The 22,642-nt window shown below is 45.6% G+C and overlaps 1 protein-coding gene across 7 annotated transcripts in view; it reads right to left on the bottom strand.

Moving 5' to 3' along the window:
- Positions 1–5,254: 5,254 nt before the first annotated feature.
- ATP11C (ATPase phospholipid transporting 11C (ATP11C blood group)) overlaps positions 5,255–22,642 on the bottom strand; it is a 102,088-nt gene continuing 84,700 nt past the window's right edge. For 5 of the 7 annotated variants that reach the window (XM_028715463.2, XM_028715459.2, XM_028715458.2 and 2 more), the window contains one exon: positions 5,255–8,840. In XM_028715463.2, coding sequence (XP_028571296.2) covers positions 8,700–8,840 — 141 coding nt within the window. In that variant the 3' untranslated portion in view covers positions 5,255–8,699. Of the gene's footprint in view, positions 8,841–14,398; positions 14,504–18,231; positions 18,321–22,642 lie in introns of all 7 variants that reach the window. The other 2 variants (XM_028715461.2, XM_028715460.2) reach the window with 2 other exon arrangements.

The raw sequence follows: 22,642 nt of genomic DNA, 5'->3' as shown, positions 1-22,642 counted from the left end.
AGAGAAGCCCTTTAATAAAGGAAGGCGCTGGAAAGGTGTATCCAAAATTCCTGTGACAATCTCAAAATTCAATTTAAGAAATATCTACTTTAGGCAGAAACACAATAACTCATCTGTAGTTTAACCTTAATTTCACTAATCCGCTTGCAACATCTAACATTAAGACAGGAGTGACATTCCATCTTTTACCAGTTTTATTTTTAAACTGTTCAATCACTATAGGTACCGCCTTCTATTCTAACAAAATAGGGGAAAGCATATAGGAACTTCAAGTCAATCACAATATCCAATATATCTCAAGACACAACAATTACATCGCTGGAAGATATTATTTTAATACTTAACAGTTTGCCCTCTCAAGCTCAGAAACACTACCCAACACAGGTACCAACTTCTACTGTCTTTTCTAGCGTGAAAGTTTTACTCCTGATCATTTGCTAGTAAGATCTTCTGAGTAACATGACAGCATTTTCTTGTAATGTGAAGTCATCTAATGTCATTACTGCTAGTGACACCTCTTTGCCTCTACCTTTTCAACCAACCTGGTTTAAAAAAAAAATCATAAAAAATGTAGCTTAAGGCCACAAAGGCTTTTACAAAGTGGAAACATCTCTTTTTAAAAAGGCAGAGAGAGAGAAAAAACTCTACTACTCTGCTCCGTTGACGGGCATTACCATTCAAATTGTGTGTGTGCTGTGTCATGTGATTATGTGGGACGGGGCTTACCTGCTGCCACCCCCATTTTATTCAAATTGGCACCCCTTGTGCCAGCTCTCAAAGCGCCTCTAGAAACGCGAGGTGCACTTAGGTAGATACTTTGTCCACTTAGCTCAGGACTGTCTGTACTAACAGGATTGTGTGTCTCAAGAGTTTCAGGCTGGGGTGGGGTGGGGTTTAAAAGCTGCTTTAGGCAGAGTCAGATCTCTGGCCCACCTAGGTCAGCCCTACCTGGAAATCCAGGAAACCAAAGCTGTGACGCACCAGCATGCACCCCTTAAATGATAATTTTAGACTCTAGTCTTCACAGTGCTGAAAAGGGGAAATATTTAAGTAATCTAAGAAGCTGCCTTATGCAGAGCCAGATCATGGGACAATCTAGCTCAGTACAGTGGTGGACCTTGGGTTCAGCAGCGCCCTGTGGGCTGCCAAAATTCAGCTACCTCCACTTCTTGCCTTCCACTTTATGTACATCATATTCAGGACTTGAAATTTGATATAAAAGCACAATTTAAAGTCCTGAATATGATGTACATAAAGTGGAAGGCAAGAAGTGGAGGTAGCAGAAAATGAAATTTGATATAAAAGCACAATTTAATTTTCTGCATATGCTGTAATGTTTTACTGTTGCTATGTCCATTGGCTAATGCGAATAAAGTTTTTTTTAAATAATCTCTTTCTATGTACATCATATATGCAGCATCCTCGAGGCTTTGCACCCAGTAAGACCGAACCAGTTGCACTCCCCTAAATCTGCATCTGCTCAGAACTGTCTATGACTGTCAGAGGCTCTTGAGGGTTCCAGGCAGGGTGACTGTCCCAGACCTACCTGGAGATGCCAAGGGTTGAACCTTGGTGCCTTTCTGGATGCAAAGAGGATGCTCTGCCACTGAGTTGCAGCCTTTCCCCAAGGTCTAACCTGGATTGAGTTCCTTGCATCCAAAAGGATGTGCTCTAACCACTGAGCTCTGGTCCTCCTTCCACTTTTAACATTATCTGCAACCAAATAACTTCAGTTCAGCAGTGTAGGGAGATTCACCTGCAGGATTTTTGCCTGGCACTCTCAGCTGTTATAGAAGTCCAGAACTACTGCCAGTAAAGGGAGGACAGCTTATGGCAGTGAGCACCATCTGTTCATCGCATACTGGACGTTCCTTGTGTCAGTCCAACAAAAGAGAGAAAGAATGTCCTAAATCACACTTCTCCTTCTTTAAAAAAAACAAAGCACTTTCACATTGCCACTCCGTAACCTTAGAACCATGTTTAGCAGCATACAAAAATAATGAAGGATAATGTATTTAAAATTCCCAACAAATATTGTTGTTGGGGTTTTTTTAAGTACCAACTATCCCTGCTTTTAACAGTGCAGTCCTATGCATGTTTAGTGATAAAAGGAAGTAGGACAGCCAGATGAATCACTGCACTGCTTTTCAATTAGGTATGCGCACGTTGAGTGTGGTGGAATGTTAACTCTATATAGCAGCTTTGTTCCAAGTTCTATGTAAGCTGTCATTTCACATCAAAAAAGTTTGTGGGGGAAAGGCACTTATGTCCTGCGTGGGCTGTATAATTATGCTGCTGCTGCTTTTTTTACATTAGAGGTTTGGAAATTTGACAGGCAGACACTGCCCTCATTCTTTTTAGAGAAAGTTATTATCATTTTTTGTTCTTATTCAAATGGAGGGGGGGATTTTGATCCTGTTTCCTGAAGAAGCTTTCAATCTATTGAAGCGATATACATAGCTGCTCCTCTCCCAAATTGGATTTGGGGTGGTGGTGTTCATTTTACCAAATAGTCATACCTCCTGTTACGTTTCCTTCATGGTACGTTATTTCAGGTTAAGTCCTGTGGCAACCTGGAAGTACCGGAAAGGGTTACTTCCGGGTTTCGCCGCTCACGCATGCGCAGACACGCAAAAATGACATCACGCGCATGCGCAGAAGACCAAATCGTAACCCGGGCGTGCTCAAATGTGCTGCTACGGGTTGTGCTCTTTTCATGTTGCACACGGGCCTCCTGTTCGCAACCAGAGGTACCACTGTACTGCTACTACAGTCTCTTTGTACTACTGTGTCCATGGAATACACCATGTGGCTGAGCCACTGCAGTACTTGTTTGAAACTGGAGTAGAAATAGGTACTCCCCACCCTTAGTATTTTGCAGTTGAGCATCCCAATGCCCTGTTAAAATATGATTTTAGTTCCATCCTCCCAACTGCTCCTGGCTTTTGAACCACTGATACTTCTCTGGGTTTTTAAATATATTTTTTTGGGGATACAGTGGTACCTCGCAAGACGAATGCCTCGCAAGACGGAAAACTCGCTAGACGAAAGGGTTTTTTGTTTGAGCTGCTTCGCAAGACGATTTTCCCTATAGGCTTGCTTCGCAAGACGGAAACATCTTGCAAGTTTGTTTCCTTTTTCTTAACACTGTTAATACAGTTGCAACTTGACTTCGAGGAGCAACTCATAGCACGCGGTGTGGTAGCCTTCTTTGAGGTTTTTGAAGACTTTGGTGATTTTTGAAGGTTTTCCAAAACTTTCCCGACACCGTGCTTTGCAAGCCGAAAAAAATCGCAAGACGACAAAACTCGCGGAACGAATTAATTTCGTCTTGCAAGGCACCACTGTACTGTTTTCTTTCATGCAGCTGAAACGCTGTGGAAACAGCCCCTATAAACAGCTGCAAAAAAGGTGAGAGAAATGAAAGGACACAGCAAGTGTTGCCTATAGTCTTACAAATACATTTGCAAAATTGCTAGACCCCCTAAGAGAAATTGGCTAGCTGGCTGACCTGCAACCTAAAAATGGGGAGGAAGGGGAAGCATTATTTCAATGCTTCTGTGCCGATAAGTGATTTTACCTGGCTGTGGACAAGAAGCTATTTTCAAGCTGGAAGATGTGATTATGGTCTGGGTCTGCAAGCGAAAGAGTAAAGTGAAGGGGGAGCAGCATTACCCACTGCCACCCCCAAATGCTTTGCTAGGTTTGCCATATATCTGGAATTTCCCGGACATACAGAATACCGCATTCATCAGCAGCATCCAAATGGAAATCAGCTAAACGTCTGGGAAAATCTGAACATATGGCTGCCCATGTCAGCAGTGCCGGTTTTGCCAATTTCCCCTTAAAATAGCTCAAAAATAGCATTTTTGTGTGTGTGATTTGTGCTTATTACACAGAAAAGTCAGGTTCACTTAAGACAGGGGTCCTCAGACTTTTTAAACGGGGACAGTTCACTGTCCCTAAGACACTGTTGGGGGTCGGACTATACTTTGGAAAAAATATGAATTCCTATGCACACTGCACATATTTTATTTCTAGTGCACAAAAAGCAGGAAAAATACAATATTTAAAATGAAGAACGATTTTAATCAACGTAAACTTTATATATGTGTATATGTGTGTGTGTGTGTGTGTGTGTGTATAAATTTAAATTATTTCGACTGTGTCAGACCAATAAGTATTTCAATGGGAAGTATGGGCCTGCTTTTGGCAAATGAGATGGTCAATATCCAGTTCCATATTTGTCACTGCTAGTCGTAGCAAGTGATGCAAGTATTCATCAGTTAGTCTGGATCTGGTTGGAGATTTCAGATGTTTCATTCGGGAAAAAGTCTGTTCACAGACATAGGTGCTGCCAAAGATGGTTGCAAATTTGAGTGCATGGTTCTGAGATTAAGATACGTCTCAGAGAGGCGCTTGATTTGAATGCTTCTCATTGAGGGTTGTGGGGAACCACAGACCTTAAGCTCCAGGGAGAAAAAATGTGGGGTGGAAATTCAGTAACTGCTCAGTCCCACTTCGGGGGCGGAGATTCGGATGAACCCATAACATTTATTTTTTCAAAGCCTGCCTCCACCTGGGCTTGTCTTGGATGGCAGGCAGACGTTTACTTGTGAGCAACCCGATGCTGAGGAGTTTTCCTTGCGAGCAAGTGTGCCTTGGATCGCATCCCAAGCACTTTTCCCAGGACAAAAACTCGCTAGGATGATGGCAGCCGTCTTTTTCCTCGGACGCGATCCCCAGCGGCCCCAAGGGTGTTTCCTCATGAGTAAGCACTGGAGCCCTGCGTTCCTTGTGAGCGAACTTCTTCCCCCTTTCCCTGACTTCTGAGCATAGCTCACCATCAGTGTGGAGGCTGCCGCAGGCAACGGAGGCTGAGCCCGGCCGGAGGAGGCGGTGGTTGGGGCCGCTGAGCTGGGCTGGATCAGGTGGAGAGGGCGGCGGAGCACAGGGCGTGAGCGAGCAGCATGGTGGCTGGCGATTGAGGGAGGCGGACACGTGGGGAGAGACAGGCCTCAAGGCAAGGCAGGGCCAGGAGGGGGAAATCCTTACCCCCCTCTTTTGCCTCCCGCCTGCTCTGCTTAAAGGCACCGGGGAGCAAGCTCTCCAAAGCGCTTTGAGTCTCCTCAATGGCTTCGCAGCGGGTTCTGCAATGGCTGGGCAGGCCGGATTTAGGACCCTGGCGGGCTGGATTCGGCCTGCGTCCCATAGTTTGAGGACCCCTGACTTAAGACAACAAACTTCACCAAGCTCAATCAGAACATACCGAAGTTTATTGATTATTTCGAAACAAAAAAAAAAAAAGGTTTGTTTTCATAAGGGGAAAAAAAGGAGCGAGTTGCATTCATAAAAGTTAACATTCACATTCCATTGTCATTATATAAAGCAACATTAACGTATAAAATTGCAGTTGAAGTGATAAAAATTAAGAATGCAGTCCTGCTGGGTTTTCGCAAGAAGCTGAAAAATGCATCTTAAAATCTGTATATATAATTTTACACCCTCCCCCCCAAACCCTGTATTTACAAAAACAAATGAACAAATGTATTTTCCAGAAGTTCTGCTTCAGATTTAAGTCAGGCAAGTTTCAAGATATTGACACAAGTCTCTTTGGACTGGTGTGGCACAGGTGCAAAGCTGAATTTAATTTTTTGTTTGCTTATTCCGTGTCACTGGCCATATGCAAATTTTCAGCAACAATTATATTGCCTTGGGAAGAGGGAGAGAAGCCACCAGCCACACTTAGTTGCTGGAAAATACAGAATGAAGTGCAGAGAAGGTTAGTATTGATTAAGGCCCGGTCTATGCAGAGAGCAGATCACCTGGGAAAACTGCAGCAGAACTATACCATGTTAGAATGAGTTTCCCATGAAAAGGAGCACACCAGGAAGCTGTTTAGGCCATTTCTCTCTAAAATCCAGTTTTCCATGTGAAGCAAGTCTGACCACCATCCCACTGGAGGACACAATGGACGGGGATTCAATTGGGAGATCCCCCATCTCCTATCTAAAGTGGCACAGTCCATTTTTTAAGCACCCACCCCCATCTTTTCTGAGTTGCAGGCCAGACCAAACCCATCATTTTACAAATGGGATTTCAAAGAAGCCATCTTTCCTCTTTTCTTCCTCCAAGGCTCTGCATAAATCTCAATGAACTGCTAGGTTCACGTTACTTTCGGGTGGACTGGGCTGAAATGAAACTGTCTCTGAGGCGGCTTGGTATTTTCGAAAGCAACAAAATGCAGAAACCATACTTTGGTAAACTTACCAAATTAATGTTACTTGGGGGTAGGGAGGGTGGATGGATGGGTGATAAGCTTGAGACTTCTCCTGACTCACTTTGAATAAAAAGCACCCCCCCCCCCAAAAAAAAACCCAACGACAAAACCACAATAAAACCACCACACTCCTCGAACTAAAATAAATGGGAGGTGCAGAGTGAATCCTAATCACAACCACTAGGCAGAAGGCTGCCTGTAGGGAGCCTGCCACCCCCCAGGTGTTGTGGACCACAACTCCCATAATCCTTTATCACTAGTCATGTGGGCTGGGGCTGATGGCAGCTATGGTCCAGGAACATCTGGAGGACTTCAAGGTTCTCCTTCCCTGATACAGAGAACATTAGAGCTGAACATTTCAGCACTAGCACTGGAGAAGTCACAAAAGCAATGATTGAAATATGCATATAAACATCTCTCCCAAATGGTTTGGCACTCAGGCCGCCATCCAAGATGCCTTTGGGACCTATCTGGACACTGCAGGTGAGACATGGATCAAATTAAGAACTGTTATTCCAAGAGTGGCAAGAACCACACCACTGGTTTCTTTCCCGAGAGATGTGGGTCATTGCCAGCCTCCCCAGTAACATCTAGCAATTCTCCAATATGTCCTTTGTAGGCACAGCGGAAGTGAGAAGTTCTGATTTACTGGCCCCGTTTTTTAAAAAAAGAGGTGGCAACGGGGAAAGAATGAGCAAAGGAAGACTGAACCTCGATTAAATGCTGGGGAGTTTTAGGAGCAGCCCCAGTCGCCACACGCCACATCATCACAGGCTCAGATCTGCTACAAAAATGTTTTAACTGGACCATACATATGCCCTACTGTTGTGGAACTGCTTGCTGCTGGTGAATATCCTTTGCCTTGCATAGAAGCAATGTGTGAACCGAAGCTTACACTCTTTTAACTTGAATCGTAAATTCCAAACCAGTTTTCTTTGGGCCTCTTCCACCATTGCAAGAAGTGCTGAGGTTCTGGACAACACTCACGGGTAAAGGAGAGGGAGGGGGAACCCGTGGTGCTCTGTGTCCACTGCATGTGCCCAAACGAGCCACATCAGACACTACATGGCGGCAAACGCATGCACCCACCAGACACGTGCAGCTAAAGGCATGCTTGGCGTTGCACATGCAAAATAGCGCCAGGTGCCCACATTGAAAGGATTCTGCAAGGGACGTCTTTGAAACCTATTGTTGGAATTGGCCATTAAGATGTGCCACACTTTGGAGGAGATTGAAGGTGATGCGTCTCCTGCCTCCCTTCACAGAACAGAAGGGATAACAGTACAGGCTGTTTTAGGTTTTGCATCCCACACTCTTTCAAAAAAAGGGGGAGGGAGGGAGGGCTGATGTCTCATGGGTTGGACCTGCCACCCGCTCAACAGAATACGGAAGAGGAGGACAAGGTTAGCACAGCAAAGAACCCATGGCTTGCATCCTTCGACGGCGCTCGGGACACTGACTTGAGCTTGTGAAGAAGTCATACATTCTAGGCCATGTGGCAACCTCCATCCAAAAGGCAGGTGCGCAAGCCCATCACAGCAGAAGTCAAAGCAGGTCAGAAAACGCAGGTCCCACATTTTCACACAGCCAAAGGACACCAATCCTTTGGGTGGGTGGGGGGAATAGGTGCATGTTCCCTTTGGCTGTGAGATACCTGTTTGGTGGGAGAAGAGAGAGCCTGGACAAAGGACACATTTCAAAAAGGTGGGAATTAACCTCAGGTTTTGAGATGGACGTAGATGTCTGGGAAAATGGGTGCTTCAGTTGTTTTGTTTTTCAGGTATTCCTGATGGGTCAGATTGGATGGGAGAAAAAAATGGGGTGTGTGTGTTTTCTCTAAATGTCCACATTGTCCTTTTAAAGGGTATGGCACAACTTTCTCATTAGAGGAACTGGGGTGACGATGGGGGAAATTAAGATTCCGCCAACAAACATCGTTTATGGCTTCGCAACAGAATGGTTACCTACCAAAAATTCCTAGTGCTATTTTGGGGGAACTGTAACATACCACTTGTGCTATATCTTTGGTTGGAAGGGGGGGGGGCAGAGCCATGCACAGCCCTTCCTCTTCCTTGGACAAGGGTGAAGATGGCTGAACAGAGGACAGATCTGCCCATTGCAGCGGGCAAAAATCTCACACAATTCTTGTCATCAAAACAGCCAGGTTGCTTTCTCACAACTTGCATTAGGAAGGGGGAGGAACAGATGAAAAGGATGGCACCCCCCCTTATGTTGATTTTTTTTTAAAAAAAAAATCACAATGCAAACCAAAGGTCCTCTTAAAAAAAAGAAAGCAAAAAAGCCTAACCAAAATATAGAACCATTTGTATTTTTCTTCTTTTTCTGGTGGGCCTGATTTGCTTCCAAGCGTTCATTTTTGACTCCAAGAGTGCTGTTTGTTTAGAACTGTGTGCTGGGGTTAAAATCTTTGCATCTGAAGTATCCTGAGATGGCAACGTTCTGCAAAATTAGTCACGGAGGTCCCTGGCTTTCCTTCAGAGGTGTAGCTGTTCCCCCGCGGTTTGTAGGACAACAGCATCGGCAGCTCCAGGGGGTTAGGCTGTAAAAAAAAGAAAGGGGGGGGGGAGAGAAGGAGGGCAGGGGTTGGGAAGAAAGAGAGAGAAATTCAGCTTAAGTTGTTGTTGTTGTCAACATGGACCAGGAAGGGAAAGAAACAGATACAGCAGAGTGGCACCATGTCAGAAATCAAGGCTTAGAATTTGCAAGGAGTTAAAGAGCTACATGATTTGGAAAGGGGTTGGGGAGGGAAAATGCCAAACCAAATTCGTAATTAAGCAGATAAGTGCTATGATTAGAATTCTGGGAACTGTAGTTTGTTAAGGGTGCTTCCCCCCCCCCACTCCCAGAGCTACACATCCCCGTGTGTTTTATCAATCAATCCCAGGGCACTCTGCAAATTGCAGCCCTGTGAGGGGAAACAGGGGTCTCCCAGCAAACCTCTACTCTCTTGGTGAACTACAGTTCCCACAGTTCTTTGGGGAAAGCCATTGCTCTTTAAAGTGGCATCCTAGTACTTTAGACGTACGCTGGGGATGTGGCTAGTGGGGTTAGCAGAGCATCATGTGCATTCAAACGGGTTAATTGTGCAACTCCGTTTAGGGAAGGACCTCCGCACAGTGCTAAAACACATGCTTCGCATGCTCCTTTGTTTTGCTGTGATTAGCACAGGATGTTTCATGCCTCTGTGAGCAGCCACATCCCCTTCATGGGATGGGACGGGATTCTTTCATTCGCCAAGCTGAGGGGCAAGGTGAGGACGAAACACCTGAGGCTGCCAGAAAATAAAAAGCTTAGGTGCCACCTAGCGTTGAAGGGAAGGTTTGCTCTCTTGTTTTCTTCCAAGTATGAAATCTCACCTCACCTTTCTGCTAACCACAGCAGCTTTCCACACTGCCCACTTAACAAAGCTGCCTAGATATAAATGCAAGCTTTAGAGTTCTATCTACAGTTCTTCATGTGCCTCCTCTTTGAGAGGTCCAGAGGGTGGCAACACGAGAATGGGGCCTTCTCTGCAGTGGCTCCCCGTCTGTGGAATGCTCTCCCCAGGGAAGTTCGCCTGGTGCTTTCATTATACACCTTTAGGCGCCAGGCAAAAACATTCCTTTTTAACCAGGCCTTTTGGTTGATTTGATTGACATCCTAGGACCATTTAAAATGTGGGGGGTTTTTTGGGGGGGTGCTATTGGGTGGTTGTTGTTTTTACAGTCATACCTTGGGTTAAATATGCTTCGAGTTGAGCGCATTCGAGCTGCGCTCCTCAGCAACCCGGAAGTAACAGAGCACGTTACTTCCAGGTTTCGCTGCTTGCACATGCGCACACTCAAAATGACGTCACGCGCATGCGCAGCGAAAAGTGGCGTGCGCAGACGTGCCGTTGCTAGTTATGTTTACCTCTAGATGCGAACAGAGCTCCAGAACGGATCCCGTTCGTATCTAGAGGTACCACTGTATTTTGATTATGAATTTTGTGTTTTTATATTTTGATTTTTTTCTGTGAAGATGCCCTGAGACCTGTTGGTATAAGGCGGTACTGTATATATATATATATACTGTATACTGTATATTCATATACATATATACTGTATATTCAATAAATAAATAAATAAATAAATAATAAAGACAGAGTTTATTTTAAGGAAGATGTCACTGTGCAAATCTGCCTCACTGGTTTCCTTTGTGTTTATTTGTTTTAAGAGGCCATGGTGGAGCTATTTAACTTTTATGAGACTGATTCCTATCTGCTCTCTGATCAACAAATGATGGTATGTCATTTTATTGCTCAGTGCAAGTCACCCAAGTTACAATGTAGAATGACAGGGTGTCCTCCATGTATTTTGTGGTTTTATATTTTCATTTTACTCTGTGAACTGCCCTGAGACCCTGGGTATGGGGCGGTATATTAATTCAACTAACAACAGCAATACTCTAGAGGTGGGGAACACTGGGCCCTGCCATTGCTGCTGAACAACTCCTATCTTCCTCGTCCACTGGCCATGCTTGCTTGGGCTGATGGGAGTTGTAGAGTTCAGCAACATCTGGAAGGCCAAAATACCCCCCACGCCTTCCCTAATAGCAAACCCATGTTCCCAGGTACCAATCCTTACTTGGCCGAAACAGCACCATCCACACACAAGGAGATTCTCCCAGTTGGCCTGCAATGACTGAACTCTGGTATTGGCCTCTCTCTTTCCCCACACTTTATATTTAACTGATGGGACAGACGGGAATTTCAGAAATTGTAACAGGGATGGAGCATCCTTGGGACTCTCCTCAGTCACTGTTGCTTATTTCTGACTTTGCACCTTCCTCCGGTGTTTCTGCCTGGCTGGAATGTGTCCTGAACTCCCATAACACCTTCCTGCTTGCCTGGATGGATAGAGAGGGCTGGGTGTAGAAACTAGAGCACGGCACAGAAGGTGGCTTCATGTTCATTGCTCCACTCCCTTGTAGGGATGCTGGCCTAAGGAAAGCACAACCAACTGAGGTTCACTAGGCCAATGTATTGGGTCGTGGCCAATGTAGAGCAGTATACTTGTTCTGCTGTTGGATGTCATTTGGCAGAAGGGAATACATAAGCAGGTGGATGGCAACTTTTGCTGAACCATTTCCCACCAATGCAGCTTTTGTGTTGGATTCCTCTGTTGTGCAACATTAAAACTCACCTGTCTGCAAATGCAATAATCCTTGCATTAACAAACAGAATGAAGTCCATTATTTATTATTGTTCCTAATTATCTATGGGCATTCTTATAGTTGTGTTTAGCTGTTCTTGATTTGTTTTCCATTTGGAAGGCAGATTCTAGCGTTTTATAATAAATACATTTTAAAACAAGCAAGCAAACAAACAATGACTTGGTGCTTCATGCCCCCATATTATGTAACAGAGGAAAAACTTGAAAACAGAGATGACTATTATGGGCATGAAATGGACCATTTGCATCTACAGGGCGATATTTTAAATGGAAATAGGAAGGTGATTGGTTTGGCATTCTTCCCTCTTCGTTACATGTGGCAATTAACACACTTTTGAGAATCAAAAACATTTAGGAAGGAGTTGCGTGCAGTGTGTGAAGAATACACAACAGACACAGAATCCACAGACAGATGGACTCATGTTATTCTGTATCAACAGGCAATCAAAGCCAGGTGATGTCAAAATACAGAGATTTTGCAAGTCTTATTCAGATAGGAGCAGCATGCAGCTAGCAGTTAAACACCATCAAATCATTTAAACACCTCACAAGTGCAATGCCAGAATACTTGGGGAGTCAATGGAAGCCAGTTGTTCTTTCCTTCCAATTGAAATGTTCACTTCTGGAGTCACCAAGAAACCAACATGGATTCATCGATGCTTAAAACTGAGCACAATTCTCCAAAAACCTCTTGGGCCCCACTGAAATCCACAGAGGCACTCAAGTCTCTGTGGGTTTTGGAGGACTGTACCAACTGCAAGTTTGATTAACTCCAAAAGAAGCTTATGCTAGGGCTGGGGAAATTACTTCTTTGGGGAATAAGCTGGGATTCACCTCTCCTTCTGTGAAACTTGTAATGGCTATGGGGCTCCAAATGGGTTCTGACAATCTGCTCCACCTTAGCTTAGTGGCACAGGATTTGCCTTGTGTGCAGAAGGGCCCGAGTTCAATCCCCATCATCTCCAGGTGGGGCTGGGAGAGAACCCAATCCTGGAGAGCCACTGCCTGTCAGTGTAAGGAGTTAGATGGACCAATGGTCTGACTCAATATAAGCTAGATACCTGTGTTCCTTGCAAGCCCAGAAATATCAGACTCTGTATCTGTTGAGACACACAAGGCTCTACACACCACTTTGCACACTAGCACATTAAGTGCACTTAATGTAACAGAAAAAGCAATAGAAGTGGTGTCTGCCATAAAACCTGCGCGAGTGAACCCAACTGGAATAGAAGCCACACATCCCCCAATCCCAAAGGTCTCCAAGGCTTGGGTGAAAAAGGAGCTAGGTAAAGGTAAAGGGACCCCTGACCATTAGGTCCAGTCATGGCCGACTCTGGGGTTGCGGCGCTCATCTCACTTTACTGGCCGAGGGAGCCGGCGTACAGCTTCCGAGTCATGTGGCCAGCATGACTAAGCCGCTTCTGGCAAACCAGAGCAGCACATGGAAACGCCATTTACCTTCCCACCAGAGCGGTACCTATTTATCTACTTGTACTTTGACATGCTTTCGAACTGCTAGGTTGGCAGGAGCAGGGACAAGAAGCGGGAGCTCACCCCGTCGCGGGGAGTCGAACCGCCGACTTTCTGATCGGCAAGTCCTAGGCTTTGTGGTTTAACCCACAGTGCCAACCGCGAGTGAATCCAACTGGAATAGAAGCCACACATCCCACAATCCCAAAGGTCTCCAAGGCTTGGGTGAAAAAGGAGCTAACTTTCCTCAAAAAGCAGCCTTCCTGTATAACCAGCTGCTGAATAACTATCACCATACAAAGGTTCTTTCTAAAAGGATTCACGTACAAAGGCCACCGATATCCTAAACACAGTAACTACAATCTTGTGGCTCAGGATGTTGACACAGTCAAGACAGAATGAACGAAGGCAAAATGAGTTGGGCTTATTCACATTTTTAGGGGGGGGGGAAGGATAAACAGAAGGACCTTCTGCATAAAGAACAGATCCCACTTCCACTGGCTGTAGCTCATCTGCTGATTGCACAAAAAACTGGAAGGGTTTGGATAATTTGCAGTTGCCTGCTTGGACAATGGCTCTCATGGTAAAGTTGACTAAATGCTAAAAAGGCATTGAAAGGACAGCAAATGGAAAATAATTCTGCAGAAATACGGCATGCCTTTACAGCAGGGGTAAGCAACCTAAGGCCCATGGGTCACAAGCAGCCCATGGGGATTGTTTAACTGGCTTACGAGCTGCCCCTGAACCGAGCTGCCCGCTCGGCGAGTTCCCACGCACTGCACTAAACTGGCGCAGCGCAGGGACTCACTTCCATGGTGTCCATCCCTTCATCTGTGTACTTCAGTTTTGCCAACAAAGGTTTCAGGGAACTGGGGATGTCACACGGTTTTTATGGCCAGGGTTGGGGGTATCTGGCAACTCCCCTGGCTTTCATGGCTCCAGGAAAGAGAGAAGTAGCCACAGGTTGAGGGACCTGTGGAAAAGGGCAACAAAGACCCAGAAGTGTGCAGAAGTCGAGAAGCAAACCAGCCTCCTCTGGCTTCTGGGCCTTTTTGCAGAAAAAAGATCCATGCATCTCCAAACACTTTCTAAACCTCAAACAAGATGGCCACAAAGCTTTTATTGAACGAAAAGCTTTCAATGCTCTGGCCTGTGCTAAATATTAGGTTAAAAAGAGAAGAGGGGAACCCCCCCCCCTCCTGCTTCTGGTTATCTTGCTTTTAATAAAAACATCTCCACTAAAAAAGAAGAAGAAAATCCAAAACTCCCAAATGGTACCCGAAACCCGTATGGCAGGCATTGTACCTGGCGATGTTTGGCAAGGAGGGTCGCCAGCCCCAGTGGCTGAGATTACAAGAATCACATTTTAATTGATTTCAGGGATCACTTGGTTAATCCATGCCTTCCCAGGCCCTAATTCTCGAGAACAGGATACCTGTCACAATACATTAGATTCGTCTGAGAAGGTTCTTAAAAGGAGAGGTCTGACTGACGGTCTGGTCGGCACTGAACTGGCTGCAATCCTAGGGCGCCCTCTTTTCTGCAAAGGGTGAGGCAAACAGAGTATAAAGCACATGGAAATGCAACAGATGATCTGGGCAAAGCGAGGTTAACAAGGCAACGCAACTGAGCTCCGGAAGCTAAAATGGAAACGAAAAACGTTAAAAGGAAAGGGTGGCAGGGGTGGGGTGGGAGGTGGGTGGAGAGACAGCACACAACTTACTGTGAGAAAAGTGGACCAGTTTGTGAAAAAATCTCCTTCCCAGATATCAACTGAGAAGCATGTGGTTCATTTTCACAACTCCACTCAATGCAGCAGAGAAAGAAAGCCTCACCCTATTGGCTTTCTGCTCCATTCAGAGTGTGGGGGAAATACAGCTTACATGCCTTCAACCACTACCTGCTATCCCCCACCTGAGAGGCCTCACTGATTCTGAGTTCCATCTTCTGCAGGACCTGCCTAGTAAATTAACCAGGATTCTCTGTGTACTAGCCTCACGGGGCCCTTCATGGATAGGAGGGAACGGCAGGGTGCAACACTGGCCCCCATTATCGCCTAGAAGTATGAAGCCTCTGGACTGGCCAGGCCTTGTAAAATGTATAGGCCACCAGCCACCTATAGAATCATGGAGTTGGAAGGGACCCTGACAGCCATCTAGTTCAACCCCCTGCAATCCAGTTTGAAACCATACCAGACCCTGCTTAGCTTTGCAAATGTGCTGGAAGTTTTATTGCTGCAGTCTTGCGGTTGCCCGTTCCAGCTCAACAAAAAGGTTCATGCCTATATACTGTACTTTGTTCCTGTCTTAAGTGTATTTCGAAAAGGTGCCTAAGCATAATTAATGCAAGCACTAGCCTAAGCTTTGGGAAAAAGCTGTTCCACTGTACAGGGGCCACCACAGAAAAGGCCCTCCCTCTAGTGACCGCTGGCTATATTCCCATAGGCTTCGGCATGACAAGGCAGGCCCCAACAAGTAATTGTAATGGGGGAGAGCTTTTTTTTTTTTTTTTTGCCCAGGGGGCCAGGTATTCATCTTCCGCACCCTGGCGGGGTAACTTTGTCAGGTGGATGGGACACCCAACTGTCAAAGGGGTGGGGGAGATGTTGTTCAAGCAGGTTTGAACTCCCTGTGTGGTACCTGATGGGCAGGGAGTTCAGCCCTGCTTTGTGCAGGGCTTGGCTGAGCCAGCCAGTTCCCAGCAGGCATTCACTAGCTCACCTGAAATGAAAAGGGGTGAACTCCCTGCATCAGCAGACATGCAGGAAGTTTTTTCCTGCTTTATGAAGCCGCGTCTTTACCAGCCCAACACCTGACACAAGTGTGGTTTAGGGGGAATCTGCCTCACAGGCCAAATGGGGAGGCCTAGTGACCCAAGTCTAGCCCATGGGCTGAAGGTCCCCCCACACCTGATGAACAGCAATGATACCTGAAGTGGTGAAAAACAAATTAAGACATCATAGGTCAGTACCAACACCTGGCCCAGTAGCTTATCTACAATCAGTGTTAATTCCTTTAAGAGTGATAGGCTGCCCCAGTAAGTAGCTTAGCGGCTGAATATTCCATTATCTTGCAGCTTCCTGACCAGCCTTTCACAAAACTGAGTAATAACAACAACAACAATTTTATTATTTATACCCCACCCATTTGGGTGGCTACCAGCAGAACACTAAAAACAGAATAAAACTTCAAACATTAAAAACTTGCCTAAACAGGGCTGCCTTCAGATGTCTTCTGAAAGTCAGGATAGTTGCTTATTTCCTAGACACCTGATGGGGAGGGTGTTCCACAGGGCGGGTGCCACTACCGAGAAGGCCCTCTGCCTGGTTTCCTGTATGGAACTATGTTATGGAGCTATGGGTGGCATTTTAATAGCATATATACATTTATTTTTGTTAGGATTTTGAATACTGCGCAATCCTGCCCTGCAATCATCAGATGAAGAGCAGTCTAGGAATTAAGCTAATAGCACTAAAGTAAATGGGGTGTTAGGGGAGGGATTGTACCTCTTGTGGGGGAACATGTCATGTTGCTTCCGGGGCAGTTCATCCCCACTCTGCTCAATTTTACCCGTGGACTGCCATCTGTCCAGATTTTAATTTGCTCTGAACTCATTTTAAGATGTATTTTAGCTAACTGATTGCCTGTTTTTATGTTCTTTGTATACTGTCTTAGTTTCATGATGTTAGCTGCCCTGAGCCCGGCTCTGGCTGTGGTGGGCAGGGTACAAATAAAAATTTATTATTATTAGGGGTTCCTAGAAGTTGTCAGCACGTGAGAGTGTCCACACCCTGAGAATGGCTTCAACCGGCCAGCAAAACCAGGTGAGGGCAGCTGATGGGTTCCAAACCCTCAGTGAGATAGGGACTAGCTCATCAATCTGGGAAGGAAAACTCTTGATCCTAAACCTCTGCTGCCTTGTGGGATAACTTTGGGAGAACAAAAAGCTAAGGAGTAAACCCTACAATAATCCAGAGTGGAGACCCTAAGATGGTTGGATAGCAACTTGTACACCTCCTTCTGGCAACTTCTGCAGCCAAGCTGGTGCCAAATGTCTTGCTCTGCTTTTTCCTGGACCACATCAGGGAGGCTGAGGGAGGCTTGTTGCTTGGGCAGCCCAGGGCCTCCATGCGCACTGCCCAGGCTTGCGCCTCAGAGAGGTCACTCTCTGGTGATGCTAGTGCAGCAGAAACAACATGGGAGGCAGCAGTTATGAGTTACTGGCAGGCGCTGTGCTTCTCCAGTGGTTTGATTTCACACACACACACACCCTGGAGGTGCGCTCCACTGTCTCTTGAGACAGATCCATGCCAACAACAAACTAATGCAATTTTTTTAAAAAAAAAAAAAGTGTTTCCCCACCTTCAGTCTGAAATGGTACATTATCTTCCGCCCCGGAGCTCCACCACTGCATCCCATTGAAAGGGCCGTCTGGCAGCTGACCTGGGTGAGCTGACTCCACCAAAGAGAGAGGGTGGAGGTAGGGAGGAGAAAACACTGGACAGGCAGGGGTAATGGTCCTATCTGTGGTATTTGCTTTAGTTTTTGTATTTCCTCCAAGCAGCTCAAGGTGACGCATTTGGCTCTGTTATCTCCATGCTATCCTCAACCCACCAACCCTGCAATGTAAAGTCGTAGAATTGTGGAGTTGGAAGGGACCTTGAGGTATAATCTAGTCCAACTTCATGCAATGCAGCTGGCACACACAGGGTTCGAACCTGCAAACTTGACATTGTCAGCACTATTGTTAGCAACTGCTAGGCTGATAGGTGGTGAGTTTATGTGTAAAGTGCCTTGAGTCCCGTTAGGGGAAAAGTTGGGGTGGAAATAAATTGATAGTGATGATGAAGTCGATGATACTGGTTATTGGCCCAAGGTCATCTAGTGAGCTTCCTGGCAGGAGTGGGGATTTGAATGCAAGTCCAATACCTTAACCATTACACACCACCACTGGCTCTTCCATGGATGGTTCAATCACACAAGCTGGTCAACGCTGGCAGCTGCAATCTCCAAGCAGTCAGAGCCTTGTCAGGCACAAAGACAGCTGGGCTATTGGGGAGGGGGGAGATTGGGATGCCTTTGGAGAATGGGAGAGATGGAACGACAGGAGGAAGCAATGCAGTGAAAAGCAGAAATGCAAGGAGATGCATCTTCAAAAGGAAAAGGCAAGACACACACACACACATTATCAAGGAGGTTATATGCGTAGAGAGAAAGGAAAGCAGCTAAGTGGCTCAAGGGCTTCCAATTATTAGAGAAGAAAGATCACCTTATTCATTCAGAGAAGCTGTGATTGCTGGAAGTTTGAGAGAGCACGAAGATAGTAGATGTTCCCGAGGAAGGAAGGCGCCTCGTTACCTGGTTCAGAAGGGCACAAAAGAAAAAAGGGGGAGATTTCAAAGAGGCAGGGAGGTTGGTGGGGGCAGAAAGGAATGCGGGGACAGGCAGGGGGGGGAGCAAGAGAGAGAGAAATTACAAATGAAGTTTCCACTCAAATATCTCCTCAACATGGGGGAAGGCGCTGTTAATAAAAACCAGGGAACACAGAATATGTTGAGATAGAGAAGCACTGAAGAGTTAGAGACAAGAAAGCAGCAGTTTTTAAACAGGAAGACTTGGGGAACAAAAGCACAGCGACTGAAGCCGATTTGTTCTGAAATAGGCCAGAGGGAGGAGGGGAGGCTTTTAAAAAATCAGTTTATCCAGAGCAGGCAAAAAAAGGGGAGGGCAGGGAACCTTTATCTGCATTGCATTTTTAAAAATTGTGTATGTAATCTTTTACACTCAGGAATCAGCCCTGCTGGCTCCAGCAGAATGCCCATCTCGTTTCCAGGCATCTTGTTTCCAAAGGTGACCAGCCAAATACTTTTGGGTTGTTTCCGTTTCCTGAACGGGGGTGGAGGGCTAATACAATTATTGGTGGTGTGCATGTGTGTGTATGTATATGTGTGATATATAGACAGCTACCGCCTATAGATCTATATAGATATATGTGTGCACCTGAATATGGGCGCTTCCTTGGGGCTGCATTTAACTCTTGGTGCCATTGGCCAGAGCATGGTCCGAAGGCACATGGCATCATCGCCTTGTCTGATGGATCTGGGACATGTCAGTGTCGGGGTGGGTGATCACTAGGGAACCACATATCCTCTGCCTTGGTTGGGTTCCATGACAGACAAAAAGGTGGAATGTAAACATGACAAAAAAATATTATTTTTCAAAATAAAATAAAATAAAGGACCTCTCCACCTCCAAGATTTTGTCTAACCCTTAAGAGTTTCAGTGTAAAAAGAAATGCAGGATAGCTAGCAAACTTTGCCATAAGGTAACCTATTACCATTTAGATGATGGACTCTAGCTCTCATCAACCAGAGCCATGGTGGTTGGTGATGGGAACTACAGCCTAGCAACACCTAGAACAGCGTTTGTCACACTTGGGGGCCCCAGCTGTTGTTGGACTACAACTGCTACCATCCCTGACTACTGGTCCCGCTAGCTAGAGGTGATGGGATTTGTAGTCCAAAAACAGCTGGAGACCCAAGTTTGAGAAGTACTGGCCTAGAGGGTACCACTTTGACTACGCCTCTCATATGGAAGGTGCTGCCACAAAGGAAGGAACATTCTTTTGTCTACCATCAATTTCATTGGGTGACTCTGTCTCTTTTCTGGGGGCAGGAGAAGGTGTATCAAACTTCACTTGCTCTCAATTCTTCTCCCAATTTTTGTAAAACTCTGCCATGTTCCTAGACCATGGGGAGAGGAAGCTGGTACGCTGAGGTGTTACTGAATTCAACTGCTGTCAGACACAGTCAACATGGCCAGCCAGTCAAGAATGATGAGAGCTACTATAGCTCACCAACATCTGAAGGGGCACAGATTTCGTATCTTTGCTTTAGCCTTTCGAGAGGGAAAATGCCCTACCACCTCAGTTCCCACTCACTTGGGTTGCATTTTCACACACCTTTGTTTTTTTAGATTGGCCAACCAAAGAAGTTGAATACGTCACACAATACTATACTGTGATACCAGTAGTCTCTTTTTCCCCCTGATAAATCTTTCACAAGAAAATCTTCTCATTTGCCAGAACTGATAGTTTCTCTTGGGCTGACTGCATAAAAATTTGAGGATCAAAGGACAAAACCCTTTTCTCATTTTGCAGCTTGAATAAAACAGCCACATATAATATTTATTCAAGCTGTAAAATGAGAAAAGGATTTTGTCCTTTGAACTGAAAAACCTCCTTTCTCCTTCCATAAGTGCCTCAGACTACATACAGGGTTATATACAGTTGCATATAATTTTAGGAAGTCTGCTTCTGGAGGCACCATCATTGAATTTTGTTCCAATGAACAATCATCTCATTAAGTTCACAGGAAATCCTGGTTTGCAGAAGTTGGCTGTGCACAGCACTGATTGGCTGGAACCTGGAACATTGTGAACACCCCCTTTCTTCCCAGAGCAGTTTTGCAAGTCTTCTCCCCGCTCAACTGTGCTCTGTATAAAAAATAAATTGAAGGAACTGACTGTAATAAAAAGAACTGGAACACAGATTTTAAGAGGGAAGTGAACTGTCTGTCTCTCTTGGACTCCACACCAAGAGAGAACACAAGCACACAACACAGCCAGTTGTGCTATTTGTTCATCCCAGTTTAATGTTGGGAACCCTAACTTGGTGCCCGGGGGCACCACGGATCCTTCTTGGTGTCTGCCAATACCCGCTATCCCACCCACCCACTCCTCTCTCCCTCTCTTTTCAAAGAGTATTTTCATTTTGGTGAAAGGGTGTTTGGTTGGGCTTAGGGATGAATAATTGCAGTTTCTCTGAGTTTCGCATACTCCCAGTCATATTTTCAGTTCTCCTCACTTGTCTTTGTGAAAGTTCATCAATATTGCAGTGTCACTTGCAATATTGCAACCCTGATATACAAATGCTTGCAATTTTGCCTAATACACACATTTTGCAAAGAAATCACCCCTAACATACAGCATTTCACACGCACAATTTACATTATGCATTTTTTAAATACATTACTTGACTGGGTAACTGCATTGCAAAATGCAGAGAACTGCAAATTTCAAAGGGTGACGGAGTTTTGGTTATTCTTTCAGAAAGTGCAAAATAGGTAGGTACGCACTTAAACCCAAACTGAGCTGAACTTCTTCTCCATCCCTAGTTGGGGTTGTGCTGAACCAAAGGTGAACAGCTCCAGAAGCTTTGCTAATGCGATCTTGGTAGTCAAGATAACCCCACAATTAACTGGTAGTTGCTGTAGCAAGGAGCTCATATATGTTTATATTCACTTGCTTTGATATACGCTAATTGGCTGACTTTGATGCTATCCTTATCTGTGGGCTTCGGGTGCTGGGCTCTGAGCCCAGAAACAGGAACTCTCTGTAAGATTTGGGTGCTTGCCACCTATGTCCTCTTCTAGTCAGGTGAAGTGATGGGAAGTCCTGGCCAAAGTGACGTATGCTACTTGGTGTATAAAGAAACATATGCACGTTTGCTTGGACACGGACAAGCCATCTCCTTGCTGCGGTGACAGTTCCATGTCTGTAAAGGCTGGCAGGCTGATTTGCTGTAAATCTACACCTTTCTTTTAATAAAGCACTAGAACTGATCTCTCTGGCTTTTTTGGCATCCATCCTTGATACCCCTGCACCCAACCACTCCCACAACCCCTCCTTTGGGCTGGTGGATCAAGACGGGGTGATGCCTGGCTTTTTGTTTGTGTGTGTTTCAGTGTTTTGCCCTTTTCATGAAGGGGGCAGGTCTGAGGTTTTCTTTTGTGAACTGGATACATTGTGATGCCCACAATGGATTGCAGTCATACCTTGGTTCTTGAATGGAATCTGTTCTGGAAGTTTGAAAACCAAGGCACAACTTCCGATTGGCTGCAAGAGCTTCCTTCACCCAATCGGAAGCCGCAGAAGCTGCATCAGACATTCAGCTTCCAAAAAAGTTTGCAAACCGGAACACTCACTTCTGAGTTTACGGCGTTTAGAAGCCAAAACATTTGAATCGCAGGGCGTTCAAGAACCAAGATATGACTGTATTATATCCATGCGTTTGGGGGGGCGGAGTTTTTAATCTGACCTCCAAAATCACTAAACAATCTATTCCTCCCAATTCAGCCAGGGCTGGTGGGAGTCAGGAATATCTGGAGGGTCACAGGACCCCACCCCGGCTCTCCAGGGTGCAGGGATGTTGCTGTGCAACAGGTCTGCAGTCCTATTTGGCCATTAACCCTTACAGGGTTTGCAACTGCCTGCTCATCAACCCCACCACTTCTGGTGCAGTGCTCTTGCCTGGTCCTGCCTCCTTCCATGGGCTGGCTGGTGTGGTTTGAAGCAGGGAGCAGCAGTGCCGGAGCATGCCACTGGAGAACAGCCAAGAAGGACACAATGCCCTGTGTCCCCCACAAAAAACCCTGTGCCTGGAGAGGCAACTCTATGTGGAAAGGTTGCCCACATGACTTAGAACCCTGATGCAATTTCCCCACCTTTTAATCCCTTTAGGAAACTGTCAGGGGACCTGCCTACTGTTTGCCCCTAAACGTGCTGTTAATGTAACTTGAAAGAGGGAAATGTTGGCCCTCCCACCATCTGCCAGTCAGAAAACACAGCAGGATTAGTGGATTCAATGTGTCAAGGGCAATAACAACAACAAAAACTTACTG

The sequence above is a fragment of the Podarcis muralis genome, chromosome Z (assembly GCF_964188315.1).
Source record: "Podarcis muralis chromosome Z, rPodMur119.hap1.1, whole genome shotgun sequence".
Classification (NCBI taxonomy): domain Eukaryota; kingdom Metazoa; phylum Chordata; class Lepidosauria; order Squamata; family Lacertidae; genus Podarcis; species Podarcis muralis.
This window is presented reverse-complemented; position numbering and strand designations above follow the sequence as displayed.